This window comes from Suricata suricatta, chromosome 16 (assembly GCF_006229205.1).
Source record: "Suricata suricatta isolate VVHF042 chromosome 16, meerkat_22Aug2017_6uvM2_HiC, whole genome shotgun sequence".
NCBI classification, from domain to species: domain Eukaryota; kingdom Metazoa; phylum Chordata; class Mammalia; order Carnivora; family Herpestidae; genus Suricata; species Suricata suricatta.
The window spans coordinates 29,447,366-29,463,920 of NC_043715.1; the positions used below are offsets into that span (position 1 = coordinate 29,447,366).

General features: G+C 35.3%; 1 protein-coding gene across 3 annotated transcripts in view; it reads right to left on the reverse strand.

Moving 5' to 3' along the window:
* The window catches only part of CHD9 (chromodomain helicase DNA binding protein 9), a 228,293-nt gene that overhangs the window by 92,330 nt on the left and 119,408 nt on the right, over positions 1-16,555 (reverse strand). For 2 of the 3 annotated variants that reach the window (XM_029924827.1, XM_029924826.1), the window contains exons 1-2: positions 13,480-13,548; positions 11,994-12,325 (exon numbers count right to left, since the gene is read on the reverse strand). In XM_029924827.1, coding sequence (XP_029780687.1) covers positions 11,994-12,325; positions 13,480-13,509 — 362 coding nt within the window. In that variant the 5' untranslated portion in view covers positions 13,510-13,548. Of the gene's footprint in view, positions 1-11,993; positions 12,326-13,479; positions 13,549-16,555 lie in introns of those variants that run through there. The other variant, XM_029924825.1, reaches the window with a different exon arrangement.

Below are 16,555 nucleotides of genomic sequence, written 5' to 3' on the forward strand. Positions count from 1 at the left end.
GCATCAAAGATTTTAAACCTGATTCCACCATTTACCTATCTGTAAGACACCTGGCAAATTACTTGATCTTTTTTAGCCTTAGTTTCCTTGCCTGGAAAATAGGGATATTCTAATAGCTACCTCCACTGTTGTTGAGAATTAAGTAGGATAATGCAATATGAGCTCTTAGCAAAGTCCAGATACAGTAATTTCTGAACCAACCTCTAATTAGTATATGCCAGGTGTTCCTACGTTCTAGGATTTGAAGATAAAGTGGACACAGTCCCTAACATTAAAGTATCACTGGTTAGAATATGAACACAGTCAAAAGGCAAAAGTGGAAGTTAGCACCAGATGTAATGTGAACGAACACAAAAGAAGTGATTATGTCTACTGAAGAGTAAAGGAGGTATACAGAAAAGGTAAACTTTGAGACAGGAAATGAATAATAAAAGGAAATTTAATTGGTAGTGAAAGAAGAGGGAAGGTACATTCCAGGCAGGGGGGATGTTAGAGAAGAATGAGAGAAATGTGCAGAGATAAGGGCATGTCTGAAATAATCAAAGCACTGGGGCGCCCGGGTGGCTTAGTTGGGTAAGCAGGGACTCTTTTGGCTCAGGGCATGATCTTATGGTTCGTGAGTTCAAGCCCTGGTGTCTGCTGTCACCTTCCGATCCTGTTCCCTTCTCTCTCTGCCTGTCCCCTACTCATGTTCTATTTCTCAAAAATAAAATAAACGCTAAAAAGAAATACACCAAAGTAGTGCAGGAGAGAGGAAACAGAGATGGTCATCTAAGCAGTGAACAGAAAATTCTTGTATGACATGTAAGAAGTTAATACTTTAGTTTATGGTCAGCTTTTAAGCTCCACAGGACAGGAATTGAAACAGAATCTAAATCTATCTCTCTTGTTCACCACTGACAACAAATGGCTGAGATACTCTGAATAAATGAAAAAAAAATAGGGGCACCTGGGTGGCTCAGTCGGTTAAGCGTCCGACTTTGGCTCAGGTCATGATCTCACAGTTCGAGGGTTTGAGTCTCACATCAGGCTCTGGGCTGACCACTCAGAGCCTGAAGCCCGCTTCGGATTCTGTGTCTCATTCTCTCTCTGCCCCTCCCCCACATGTGCTCTGCCTCTCAAAAATTCTAGGGATTTAATAATATAGCATGGTGATCCTAGTTAAATACAATTCTGCACTGTATGTTTGAAAATTGCTAACAGAATGAATATTAAAAGTTCTTACCGCAAGAAAAAAATGTGTCACTGGTAAGGGGATGGGTATTAGCTACAGTTATTGTGGTAACAGTTTTATAATGTGTACATATGTCAAATCATTATGCTGTACACCTTAAATGAATACAATGCTACATGTCAATCATATCTCAATAAAATCGGTGGCAAAAGGAATTTCCAATAAGAGAGCAATGCAACTCAAAGAAGTAAAATGCAAGGCAGGGAAAGGAGCAAACAGGCAAATGACAGCTCAAGTCCGAGAAGGAAAGAGCAACACAGGGTCGTGGCTGTGTGGATGAAGAGGTGAAGAAAGGCATAATTTTATTATGGAGGCAGAATCGAGAGATGGGGTTCACTGACTGGTTGCCTAGATGTGAGGCAAGAAAATTCTAGAAAGAGTTATTCCCAGATTACTCTTGTACTGTATTGCATGGTTACCACCTACAACAGGAGAAGGATGGCTCTGACTTGGTACATCACCTGCAGTCTTCTGACGATGTGAAGAAAGGAAATGAGAGGTACAAACACAGCTTATATTGGAACTAGGAAATCAGAGAAAGTCCAAAAAGATATTCGGAAACAATATGAAGGAACCAGCCGAGTTTATGCTTCATTCCCTCTCACCGCTTTCACTGGTCATGTCTTCCCCTGTCTGGTGCCGTTTCCTTACACTACTTTACCTCCTAGAATACAACTCTCCCTTGAGATCATGTCTACTATTAGATGCCACATGACCCCGTTCTTCCACCCTCTCCTCTGCACTTCCTAGAAAAGTCGTCTACACGGACGGTTTCATTTTCAGTCCTCAACCTGCCATTATCTGAACTCTTCAAACTGCTTTCCATTTTCAAAGCTGCCACTTATCCAGCCTTTATGGAGCTGGTCTCTGCTGACTTTTACATGCATTCTTTCATTTGATGTTCATACAATTCCAAGAGGCAAATACTAGCATTTTATAAAAGGAAATGGAGGCTTAGTGAAGTTAAAAAACGTGTTCCAAGTCACACCTACAGTAAGGATAGAAATAAATATGAAGTATGCCTCACCCCAAAGCTTGAACTGCTAATGTCTTAGGCCACAAAGGAGCTCTGTAATGCCAAACCCAAAGGGAATTTTAACATTTTATCTAACAATGCATAACGAATCAGTTTTTCCTTTTCTGTACCCTTGGCTCTGGGACACAATGCTCTCCTGGTTCTTGCTAAACTTCCTTGGCTCCTCTTCCTCTGTCTAGTCTTAGTATTATTAGTTTTCAGCATGATTCAGTCCTTGACAACCCTTTTCTATCGGTCCTGTAAACTCTGGTATTTCTCAAACTAGGGTCTTCAGCCTTCTTTTCTATCAACAGAAATCTATTCATAAAAAGGACTGTTTCTTAGATATGTTCACATGGATATCCAACTGATATCACAATCTCAAAATGCTCCAAATGCAAGCCCTGTTTCCCCAAACCTAACAGTCTACTAAGTTCAGAAAAGCACATGCATCGAAACAGAACAGCTTCGTGAATTTTCGCAAATGAACATAAATGTGCAACCAGCTTCTAGATCAAGAAACAGGATGTTATTGGGGCACCTGGGTGGCTCAGGCGGTTAAGTGTCCAACTTCAGCTCAGGTCATGATCTTGGGGTTTGTGGGTTTGAGCCCCGCATCAGGCTCTGCGCTGACAGTGTGGAGCCTTTTGCCTGTTTGGGATTCTGTGTCTCCCTCTCTTGCTACCCCTCCTCCACTCGTGCTTGCTCTCGCTCTCTCAAAAATGAATAAATATTTTTAAAAGTTTAAAAAAATAAACAAGACATTATTAGTGTCCCAGAAGTCTCCTCTGGTGCCTCCTCTTCCAGGAAAAACCTCCTCCAAAGGGTAAGCCTGATGTTCGCTGGGATTACACAATACAACCTAAGGAACTTGGGCAGCTGATCTTTAGTGGCAAGGTTAGGGATAACTGTAAATAAATCAGGCAGTAGAAATATATGTTTGAGTATTCCCCTGTTTACTATCCATCTCCAAAAGGATGTTTTAGACTAGTTTGTATATGAGACCAAAACTAGTACAGAGGAAAATTTAGCTACTTAAATAACAATTTCCTATTAATACCCTGTTAATACCCTTTAATATATTGCACAAAAAGGCATTTTCTTAATGTTGGGTAAGCTAACTGAATTATGTGAAATGCATCTTTGATATAGGTTGCTTAAAAACTCAAATCCCAAAAGTAAGAAATTCAATGAAATCAGAAGCAGAGATACTTATTTTGTATTTATGACTTACTATGAAGAGATTATCCTGTTCCTTTGTGGTGGTGTGAGGTAATGAAATGAAATCTGTCTCAGGACAGTGTACCAGGCTGCTTAAACATTAGTTTTATAGATAAGTATTGCCTAAATCTCTAGAAAAGAAATAATAATAACTGCTGCCAGATCAACCTTAGACATCCATCCTCTGTGGTGGAGGAGGGTAAGTCAGATAAAAACATTTCCAGAATACCTTAGATAAGCCTTCATTGTATTATTTGAAATTTGTTCTTTTAACATTTTTTAAAATATTTATTCATTTTTGAGAGAGAGTCAGAGTGGGAGTGGGGGAGGGTCAGAGAGGGAGCTGCCAAAGCAGGCTCCAGGGTCCAAGCTGTCAGCACAGAGCTCAACGCGGGGCTCGAACCCATGAACTGTGAGATCATGATCTGAGCCGAAGATGGACACTTAACAGACTGAGCCACACAGGCGCCCCTACTTGAAAAATGTTCTTCAAAACAAAACGAGGCCTTTTAAATTTTATTTTCCATATATTCTGTATTTTCTTCCAATGCTGTTCTACAGGCCTGGAATAGGCATCTTTTTTCACGAACTCATTAACCATTCTTAATCCAAGCAAAAATTTTTTCTAAATCCTAATTTTGTAAGAGATCTTTCAGATATAGTTGTTTTCTACTAAACTTTTCAAAGTTCAAAATATTCACAGATGCCTTTTCTGTTAAAAAATGGTGCATTTCCATAGTAAGAACATAAGCTGATTCTAAAACATTAAGTCATGTCTAACTGACATATTTCTGAGTAAAATATAGATATATTTTAAGATTTAAAAACTAGGGTTACGTATACAGAACACCGATTCTTGAAAATAATGAAGTCATATTGGTTTGTTGTAAAGTTCTAAAACAGTTATGCAGGTGATACTACAAAGGGGAACAAAAATTAGGTTGGTATTAATGAGTAATTTCTAAATGTGTGAGGCAGGCTTCATTAGAAGGCTGTCTGTGAAAAATAAAGATTCCGAATCAGAAAACCTCAGACAAACCCAAACCAAGAGGCATTCTACAAAATCACTGGCCAGTATGCTTTACAACCGAAAACACCATAAAAAACAGACTGAGGAAGTGTCCTGAATCGGAGGAGGTGTGAGGTAGGGTGACAACACAATGAAATGTAGGTTCCTGGTCAAAAAAATGGAACAACTGACACAATTTACATAAGGTCTCTAAGTTAGCAGAATCGTGTGTGTGCGTGTGCTCTGTGTTTGACAATCGTGCTTTGGTTACATGAGATGTGAACATTTGAGGAAGCTGGGTGAAGAGTCTAAAGGATATCAGACCTACTTTTGCAAGTCTGATATTAGTTCAAAATAAATAGTTTAAAAAAATTACTGAGGGGTGCCGGGGTGGCTCGGTCGGTTAAGCGTCCGACTTCGGCTCAGGTCAAGATCTCACGGTTCATGGGTTAGAGCCCCGCGTCGGGCTCTGTGCTGACAGCTAGCTCAGAGCCTGGAGCCTTTCTTCAGATTCTGTGTCTCCCTCTCTCTCGACCCTCCCCTGCTCGTGCTATCTCTTTCTCTCTCTCTCTCAAAAATAAATAAAAACATTAAAAAAAAAGTTAAAAATAATTACTGATTTATAGGTCCCAATCCTCAGATTCCGATCTAGAAAAGTGGGACTCCCATCGGACTTGTAAAACATTCCTGAAGAGATTCTGACGTTCCATCAGGTTTGGGAACAACTGGTTCAGGGTTATTGTCACAGAAAACTCTAAGAACAAATACTCAGGATAATAAAACTATTTTATATTCACAGAGCACTGCTTTTGCCTGCAATATCTCAGTGGATCCTGAGAAAAACTTGGACACAGATAAGGTACCAGTCCTATAATACTAATAGGGAAACTTCAGCTCCTAAAGGTGAAATATAAGTTTAGTAAAAGACAATAATGGTGTGTTTATTCCTGGTCTACATTTTCTAACACATCCTACTGATTTTTAAATAAAATGACATTACACTTCAATGAGTCAATAGACACTTAATATTGATAAATATACATAGTTTAATGGATACAGAGAAATATGAAATTATTACTGTCATTTTGTAATTACGGTTAAAATTTGTCTGATTTTCAAACAATCAGAAATCTCTACTGCCCATATAATGACAAATGATTGCCATAAATATTATGTGAGGGAAATCAGATGATCCAAAAGTAGGAAAAATAAAATGAAATCAGATAAATAAAATACCCAGTTACCAAAGAGCACTCCATTCCTCCATCATGGATCAGTAAGACTCTACTGTATGAATTCTAAAATAAGACTTCATTATAAATGAAACTAAAATTTCATTATAGATACGTTCTTCAAATAAACTGACAGCCTGCTATTCTTAGAAATATCACCAAAGTGCCAAATACAAATAATAATAAAGGCTTTTTGCAAGTTTTTTTTTTTAACATTAAAGGAATCTGTTATCAATGTTAGCAAATTGTAGCAATAGATATTCAGGCAAGTGAAAGAACTAAGTATCAAAACATTGCTTGTTTCAGACAGCAAAGGGCAATTTCAAACTAGGTATAAATTTGAAATGTTAATTCATTTGATAAGTATAGGCACTAGAAAATCTTGGTGTTTATACTTGACATCTATATTTGATTTTCAGATGTAATTTATGCACTCATCTGAATCCTGCCCACATGTTTATTAGTAGAGGCTGGGTAACAAGCTGCATTCTACACAGTGTCAATCTGTAATTGCCCCCTGCTGATTCTCTCTTTGTAATTGGACAAACAATGAATCTTCCCCAATTAGTCCATTTGTTGTAATTAATGCATCTAATTCATCATAAGTGAAGGAAACAAGTAAAAATACTGTTTCACATTATAATGTTGAAAGGCACCGCGGCTATTTTTAAGGTCATAAAATATAAATTTTTTTTTTAAGAAACACTTTTAATCTGATGAAATTTCTCAAATTTAAGGGTCAATTCACGACTCCAGCTTAAACTCCTTTGGGAAAAATAGGTTTTAAAAGGGTTCTTTATTTTAGTTAAGCCTTAAATTTGTGAAAATAACATTGTATGCTCTTGGTAACTTAGACTAGAAAAGACTTCCTGTTTAAGGACAGTTATGATTTTTTTCAAAAAGTTGAATTCACTGAATTGTTTCATATAGTTACAAAGGATATAAGTATTAGCTAAGTATTAATCATAGTCAACATGCTTATCAGCAGAGTTTCTTATTCTTAAAAAAAAAAAAAAACTGCTTTCAAAAAAGAAAATGCGAGCGCCTGGGTGGCTTAGTTGGTTAAGCATCTGACTTATGATTTTGGCTTAGGTCATAAGCTCATGGTTCATGAGATCAAGCGTTGCGTCCAGCTCTGCACTGACAGCATGGAATAGAAAAATAAAATGGTGTTTATGCTAAAAAAAATATTGACAGAGTAGGAATATTAACTCAAAATCTTTACTTCAGTCATTCTAAGATACATATTTTCCCCACATACTAACATCTATTAAAATCAAGATTCATTTAATAATCAAATATATGCCATAGTTTTAACTTGCAATATTTTTTCTTTCTTACTGACACATAAAATAATAATGTATCTTATAATCAATGACATCTTAGATTCAATAAAATACATACAACACATTGTTTGCTAATAAAAGACCTTAGTAAGGTCTTACAATTTATGTAAAGGTACACTTCTTAAAAATGGAACTGTAAATCTTCATCAAATTCATAATAATGAATAATGTATACTATAGCAATTCTTTCTGCAGATGAATGTGCTTCAGATTTTCATTGAGTTTAAGTTTAGATCTAAAGAGTGAAATCAATAAAACATTTCACCTGCTTGGCATTTAAAAATTATGGAATTTCTACAGACTACTAATGGCATATGATTAATAATTAAAAATACATAATAAATGTACACCACACATTTTTCAAAGTTTTTAAATCATATGCCTATACATTTATATTTTATCCAGATATTAAACTGTTCTATTTTAAATAAATTCAATCAGGGTCTTGTCACTTTATTAATAACATGGACTATAAAGTGATAATTCCCAATTTCTGAGGATCATTGTATTTTTCCCTCAGATTTTGTTTGTCCATTTTTCCCCATATATTTTGTTAATCAGATGTAAAAATATCTCTATAGCCATGCACATGGACAAACCTACATTTAGCTTTGTTTATAAAACACTTATGAATATGTATATGATGTTAGCTAATTAATACACTTTATTTTCCTTTTTCCTTCTTGGGGTTTCAAACAAATTATAGCTAAAAAAGGCACAACACAATTTCAAAATTCAATTATGTTCATTTTCCTTTACAACATGACATCCTTAATTCCTACTTGAATTTTATAAATATTTCCTAATTTAGATGTTTTCTGCTTTAACTAAAGGAAAAGGTTATTTCCGGCACCAGATATCTAACATACAGAAAGAATAATTATGGATTACATTTAAAAAAAAAAAAGTTTAATCATGAAGGACTTCTACTGATTAAATTTATGAGGACACAAAACATTGTTAAGTATCAAAATCACTCTACTTATGTCAGCCCAATAATCTGTAATACAAAGAAGTATTCTAACTGGCAACAAGGAAACATAATTTAAATGTCAAAATTACAAACCATAAATTTAAAAATGCTCCAATCAAATCATGTGATATTCTTTTTAAAAAATTTTTTAATGTTATTTCAGAGAGAGAGAGAAAGAGAGAGAGAGAGAGAGAGAGAGAGAGAGAGAGAGAGAGAGAATCTTAAGCAGGCTCCATGCTCAGGGCAGAGCCTGTCATGGGGCTTGATCCCGTGACCCTGAAATCATGACCTGAGCCAAAAACCAAGAGTCAAATGCTCAACTGACTAAGCCACCCAGATGCCCCAAATCATGTGATATTCTACTACACAATCTCATATCACAAATAGACACATAAGAAATTCTATTTGAAGTCTTAGAATGAATTTATTTTATAATTTAACTTTCTACTGTTACTAAGCCATTAGTTATATTCCTGTGGTGTCAGTGAAGATTAGTTTGCCATTTCTGTTTTTGATTTATCAAATAAAATTCAACCATCTGGTACCATTTTGATATTTTACCTTTCACTCATTCATCCATTTGACAAAATTCATTCCATTCCATTCTTGGAACATGTATTATGCGCCAACTGTTACTAAAAAAAAATCTGCTATTCTACATGAAAGGTAGCTTTTTAGAACCTTACTGCCAATTTCATAAACAACATTAAAATAGAAAAAGGTTGTTTCCTGCCCTACCTCACTCTTTATTTTACACCTGTCATTTCCATTTCAACTCACACCCCTTCCACATAATAGTGGGCATCCCTTTCAAACTCCAGGCATATTTCAAACAAAATTTACTTCTCCTAAGTGCTACTCTAGCTACTTGATAAACAGAAGAAGCATGCTCATATGAAAGAACTCATTAATAAGTTAACCTATTATTACCCCTCTTAAAAATCAGCAACTGTTTGTTTTGTTTGTCTGTTTGATTTTTTTTAAACATTTATTTATTTTTGAGAGACACAGAGAGACAGTATGATCAGGTGAGGAGCAGAGACAGAGGGAGACACAGAATCTGAAACAGGCGCCAGACTCTGAGCTACCTGTCAGCACAGAGCCCGATGCAGGTTTAAACGCACGATGAACTGTGAGATCATGACCTGAGCCGAAGTCGGACACTTAACCCACTGAGCCACCCAGGCGCCCCCATTTGATTTTTTTTAAAGTATATGTGCTACCAAATCGAGCACTCTCTGCTTGATTTTTTAACTAGTCTTATTTAGGAACAGAGCCTTAATGGAAAAAGGATCTAGGCAGGTAAGTCAAAGTTTAGGCTTGAAGATGGGGCACGGCTCATGGCCACAGCCTTCTCCCTCAATAGCTACATGCTATTTACATTTTCAGAAAACAATAATGGCGAACATTTATTAAATTCCAGGTACTGCTCCATATGCTTTAAATGTTATTAAAGTATTTCATCCTCAAAATAACACCATGAGGCAAGTACTATCATTATCCCCTTTTCACACAAGAGGGAACTAAAGCTTGGAGAGGTTAAGTACCTGTCCAGGGTCACACTGCTCATAGGTGACAAAACTGGGATTTGTACAAATGTTCCCTTCTGGCTCCAAAGTCAAAGATGCACTCAAATTTGCCTAACTCACAGAGGTGTAAAGATTAAATGAGACTCTACAAAAGTACTCCGAAAAAGATACTTTTTTCCTTGTATTAAAAAATTAATGTACAAAAGTCGCAATAGAAATAATGAAGAGGTTTCAACCACACTAGCAAGCAATCAGAAGCAATACAATGACACGTATGGGTTAAATAAACACCAATTCTGACTATATGTCAACCATAACTTACTGTCTACAAATTCAGTTACTCTAAAACTGTCTATCTTGCACTGCTGGTGGTTAAGCTCCAGCATGTGTTCCCCCTCCAGCTTTATCTGATAACCATCATCTGATATCAGCAACAGCTGATTTCTCAAACTAATAGAAAAATAAAACTTTCACAAGAAAATATGTAATATATCACGAAATACTGTTAATTAAAATTATGCAACTAAACTATTTAAATGATGACTTCACACAAAAGTTAAACACATGGCAAATTCAAATTTAAATATAGCAGCTTACTGGAAAGCACAGCCGTGAAAATATTTCAGCTGATTAGTACAGGTAAGCTTCCATTTTACTTACTTGGCTGTAACTTATAAATCCCTCTATCAAAAGGGTGTTCTCACATTCTCAACAAGTTTTTCTCGAGCAGCTACTAGTATCTTGCCACGTATTTATGTTTTCAGTACAATTCTCACCTATTTTCTCAAGAATGCTTTCTCTAAAAACAGTTACTTAATTGATCAATGCTGTACCGTATTAAAATCATTCGTTACAATAATCTATTTCTAACAAAAATATAAGTACTATAGGATAAGTCAAACACTCATCGGCACTATATTACTACTCTCTACCACATTGACATTTTTCAAAAATCCATGCTTCTCTATCATAATTATTTCTAATTTCCCCTTATATACATTGTTTTCTTGAATCCGACTTACTTCTTGTATCTTTTGCCTCTAGCTATTCCCTCCCAAATGTAAAGTTACTGTAACTTTTGAAGTTTCTTTACCAGTTTCTCTTGGTTTGTGCATTATTCTTTTAATGCCCTTCCAAACACTTCACCACTTTACCCATGTCTCTGTTTAAGTTACAACTGGAAAATTTAAATTATACTAACTCTTAATGCATTAAACAACTAAATACAGGATTTCCTATTTAAAACCAGACATAATATTGGTAAAATCAGATACTTTCATGCCAAAATCATTAAATATAAAAGGAGTAGATATTTAATTTTCAGATTTCATTTTAGCTACCTGCAAATAAAATGCAAAATCACAAATATTAATTACTACTCTATCAGGGCAGGAGAGCCCACGTTATTTATGGTTCAGAAGGAAAGGCATCAAGACACAACACTACAATTCAGTTTGGTGACTGCATTTAAAGTGCTGAGAATTAATTTGTCTTATAAATTTGTGTCAGTTCTCAGCATCTATCTAGTGTATCAATAATTTCTAAGCAAATGAAGATTTTCATAATAAACAAGTTCTTTACTGTGTACTTTTTTGTGTGGAAAAAAGAAAACAGATTAAATACTTTATCTAAAGTTTCACATAAAGCTTTCAAAAATGACCAAATATTTCTGCAAAAATAACTCTATAAACTGTTGGCCTTGGGTTATTTTTACCCTTGCATGCAAAAACTTGCACATGATATATATTAACATTTGTTATATTTTATTTTTTTAATGTATTAGATAAGTTGTCAGATAAAAACACTGAGCATTAACGTACCCTCCTAGAGCAATTCCTTGCCCTTATAACTCTCTTGGAGCATTAATCCTCACCTGGCCTCTTTATTACATAAAGTAAATCAGAGAGACAGTGAGGGACTAAACCAGGGAGAACAGGGAGCTGCTCTTCGTTGATTTACATGGTCATGGTTTTCTTGCCATTCCATTTAGTCCAAAGTTGTGGGTTTTTGAGAAAATACTGTATTTCATGTTTCCAAACTATAAGGTGCGCAATGAAGTACAACTGAGAGGTAAGGAAACCCAATAAAAAATTTCAGTGCACTTCCTATAAAGAAAGTGAATGTGGAACTGGCACAGCAATGGGTCTGGTTTGGTTTTTTTTTCTGTTCTACATGTGCAATGTTCTTTTATTTTAAATTCCTTTTACTAATATTAACATACAGAAAGCTATGTTCACAGAATAGTAAAACGCAGTCAATCTTGGATTATTGCCCAATTCATTCAAAAAGGAAACAAGCTACACATAGTATCTAACAACTAAAACTTCAAATAGGAGTAACATACATCATACGCAAATCAAAAGTAAAAGATGAGACAGACTGCAATTTGACAAAATAATTCAAAGGAATTAAACTGATTTCAAAACCAACTTACCCAATTTTTGTCTTCTCTTTCAGCTTAGAACAAGTTTTTGTTTTTTTGCTCTCTTTGTCCTTTGGCTTAGATTTCATCCGTCTACCTTTCTTTTCCTCTTTTCCTTCAACGGAAGCACTGGGAAAGTTCTCAGGACTCATTACTCGTGGAATATTACGTTCCCCACGCTCCTTTGCTTTTGCTATGGCCTCTGATATTATCCGGTTAGCCTTTTCTTGCTTGCTTTCTGATTCCACCTTTTTTCTCTGTTTCTTCTCAGACATGATCCTCACCTGGGTATTCTGCAACTTAGTGTATGTCCCAGAGCCGTCACTCTTCTTGGAAGATGGAGGCTGGAGAAATCAGAATACTTTTTACACAACATATCAAAGCATAGCTGAATGATTTAACATAAATATTTGGACATTGAAAGTTATGCTTAATGAAGTAAAATACGTGAGCCAACATGTGAGTGCTACAAACAAATGTAAAATTATTACAGTTTGCTGATCTAGAAATTAGTGTAGGTATAAAAAAAAAAGCTCAACTACTGCTTTTAAAAATGGTTAAAGAAGGATAATGTAGATATCACTGATATTTTCACTACATTCTTGATTAGTTAGCTGATTCAAATTTTGTCCTGTAAATATTCTGTACATTTGAAAAACAGTATTTTCTTCCCTTTCACTCCAGAACTCTGAAAATTAATAAATTTAAGATAGCAATTCTGATTTAGAATAAATACTCCTTATAGTTATTATTATTTTTAGAAATACAAAGCTTCTCTGCTTTACAAGAAATTAGACCTAGAACCTGAAATCATTTAAATAATTTTTTTAATGTGCAATCTACACAGCAACATAGCTAGTTAGTAAACAGACATTCCCATACTTAAAATTAGAGAAAGTTTTAGTTTTTCCGTGAAAGAGTTAAATGTGGATTTTTTTTTCTTTCTCTCTCTCTCTATCATAATTATTTTGCTCAAGCAATTCTGGAAAAAAATCCAAGTTTTACAGTTTTATGTTAAAATTATTAATATTTTAGCAATTTCACAGGAAGCAGATCAACAGCATTTAAGAAAGACTACCCTCTTCAAACACGCATTCATCCATATATACTTAGATCACAGTTTTGTTATGTTCTTACCCGTAAACATGCCTCTGACTATAGCAAAGGAAAAAACCACCAGGAATTTCCAAACACATTTTCATGCTGATTCCAGTGGGCTTCACTGGATATCTTTTCTATACCTGCCTCATCAAAGGTTTCATAGCAGTGCTGCAGCACTGGGAAAGGAAGGAGGGCTTAGAACGCTCACAAAAATGCCACCTTAAGGCCTACAGGCTATAACAAATAACCAAGACTCGAGAAAACAGCAACAAGCTCAAGATGGCGATGCAGTACGACTCCCGCAGCAGCAGCCAGTAATAAGGAAGGTTATTCAATCCCATTAGCCTTTTAGCCCAAAGAACCCCTCCTCCTCCCACTCATTCAGGCTTTCACTTACCCTTCCTCTTGGCCTCTTCACTGAAGACATTTTTGGCGTCAGACAAAGGCTTGCCCTCTGCTTTTTCACCACCCCAGGCAGTGCTCAAGAAAAAAGCATTGAAAGAAGATTCCTAAATGGCCTATTTAGCAAGCTGCAACCAAGAGATGCACAACCCTTCACAAACACACATTGTGATTTATCAACACATTTCTGCCTTGGCAAGTTTATATCCACTGTTCATCCTATTTAGATATGAAAAAGGCTGTAAAGCCCTCCTAAAAAGCTGAATTTCCTCAATAGCTGTAAGCAGATAGCCAGATTCCAACAAAGCACAGAAAGAAATGAATGCACAAAGCATCAAAATGCATCAGCATGAATATTAGAGATGTCGTTAAAAATACTGACTCCTTCTGCGGAAGTAGGCCAGCAGATGGTGCTACCAGTTATTATTCCATTAGACTCTGCAATTTAACCCCCAATGGACTGTTCTTCCCTCCATGTAACACATTAACTCTCGCTCTGCCATTTCCTGCAGTAAAGTTTTAGAAAATATACGTAAAAGCGGATTTTAAAAGATCATCTGAAAATTCAAACTGTGGCAAAATGGCTTTATGCAGCTATCAATAATAAAAAAAAAGGAAATCCAAAGCAATTTTTACTGGAGAAAAATACTTTTCTCCAGGACACCATAAAATACTGGAAGTAGGAGAACAGCTAAAGACGAGCAAGGGTTAAAGAGCAGGTCATGCAAATGAACACATAACAAGTGACTTCTCGTTAAGAAATTAGGTAAGTTCTCTTCCGATTCTCCTAACAAAAAGCTAACACTGATTTTTAAAACAGACAAATGAAGCTATTTTCATTTAAATTCTAAAGAGAAGTTTAAGATTTTGAAAAGAACACACAAAAGCTGCCTATGTACCCACAGAGAGCAAAACGACACCTAAAGTTTTTCCTTTTTTAAACCTGGAAAAATATGCTAATGTATATTCCTAACATGAAAAACACATAAAACCTTCGTGACCTTTACTCTCCATGTTCTATTTTAACTGAACTGCTGAGTTTTTCAGATTAAATTTTGGTTTTCATCCCTTGCTAAAAATAAATAACAAGTCTTCCTGAATTTCAGCAATACGGCTTCTCTTTCTATAAAAAACTGAGGCTGTTTTAATAAGAAATCCCCCTAAATGCCTAAAACAAAATTTTCACTGCTTTAAAATTCAAGTTTACTTCTTTCATTAATACCATTTTTTTTTTCTGTCAGTCTTGGCAAGTTATCTGTATTTCTTTCAAAGAACACCTTTTGTTTTTTTCCCTTTAAACCAAAGGTCTCAACATGGAGCAACATTATATGACCAATCTCCAAGAAAGACGAATTGGAAAGTAAAAAAGGAAATTAAAGTTTAGAGAACCACAAGTGGCAAGGAGTGGATCAGACTGCCCTGAGGGGTCATCTACAAATAAATCACAATGACTAACAGTAAGGGCTTATCATTTACTGAGTGCTTACTAACTACTGGGCATTACTCTAAGCATTTTTCACAACTAACAACTAACTTAATCCTGAATGATAGTAGGGTAATAGTGATAATGGAGAGAAGAGGAGTAGCAAATGATAAATATAGTCTTAGAGCAGTACTGCAGAAAGTTAGAACGACCGAGAAAAAGCAAGAAAATTGGTAATGATAACAGTAATAGTAAGAACTAACTTATCCTTACTGTGCTCCAGGCACTATTCTTCATATTACATATATAGCAACTCAATTAACCTTTGAAACAACCCTGCCTGACATGTACTTATAGCTAAGGATACTGAGGCATGAAGAAAATAACTCCCCCCAGATCACACAGCTGCTGACTAATAAAGCAGGGATTAAAAGGAAAAGAGCCTCATTATGAAAACCATACTCTTAACCATTTGTATCATATGTGATTCAAATATCATAATTTACACAGATTAATCTGAATATAAAAGATACCAAGTGACTTTCTCAAAATTCAGAGACACTAGCAAGAAAGCTAGGATGGAATTAACTTTTTCCAGTGCCCTTTCCTGGATGTAGAAATCAACCAGATATGGGTGGATGAAGAGCAGGAAGGATCAATGTTTGGTTTCTAGACTAAGGCCAGGTACGAGAAGGTAAAAGAAATAGGAAATCTAGTCAAGAAAGGATGTGTAGCTGTGTGTGTTAAGTTTAAAAGTTCTGATCACTGAAAGTTTGGGACTGGATCCTCAGAGAGGGTAGGGTTGGAAAAGATGATGTCTATTCTCTTGCTGTTTTCTTTCAATATCCTTAACTTACTGACACAATCCTCAGAACCCAAGATGATTTCCAAAATATATCACTTCTCCCATTAAAGTTTTTCAATAGATTCTATTTCTTGACTCAAAATCCCAACTGTTTTACAATAAATCTCAACAGGAGACAGTAATAGAGAAATCAATGGTCATATATTTCTTCTGCTATTAGAATACAATAATTTAAAATATTTCCACAGAACATCAATTATTGAGGTGCTAAGTAACTGAACATTTTTAATGTAGGTCATTTCCCAATTCTCACATATACACAAACATACAAAAGGGTAACTGATGTGCTTTTTTCAATGTTAAACAGTCTTTCTCTTTTCCCTTATATAAGCACTCAGTAAATTCTGTCAAGTCCACTTAATTGTATTTTGTTCTATTTTTCTCCTCATCCCAACAGCTTTGCTGTATCAATTTCCCACTTGTTATGGTTACACTGTAGTTACACAGAAAAATATCTTCCTTATCTTTGGTGATGATGAAACATTAAGTTTGCAATCTACTCTCCAATTCTTTACAAAGTCAAAGAATTTCTTTGTATTTCACTTGTGATTTTTCTGTTTGTCATAGTTTCAAAATATTTTTTTTTAACACAAAGTCATTCCAAAATCTAAAATAAAGGCAAAGATCTTGCTCCCAAAAGATCTATATGGTAAACAGAACATACAAAAACATACATACAAAAAGAAAGAACATATATTAATATCACATCTAAATGTTTATAGGACAAAAAAGAGCAAAACAGAAAGATGATCTCCTATGTGATATATTATGTTGATAGCAACT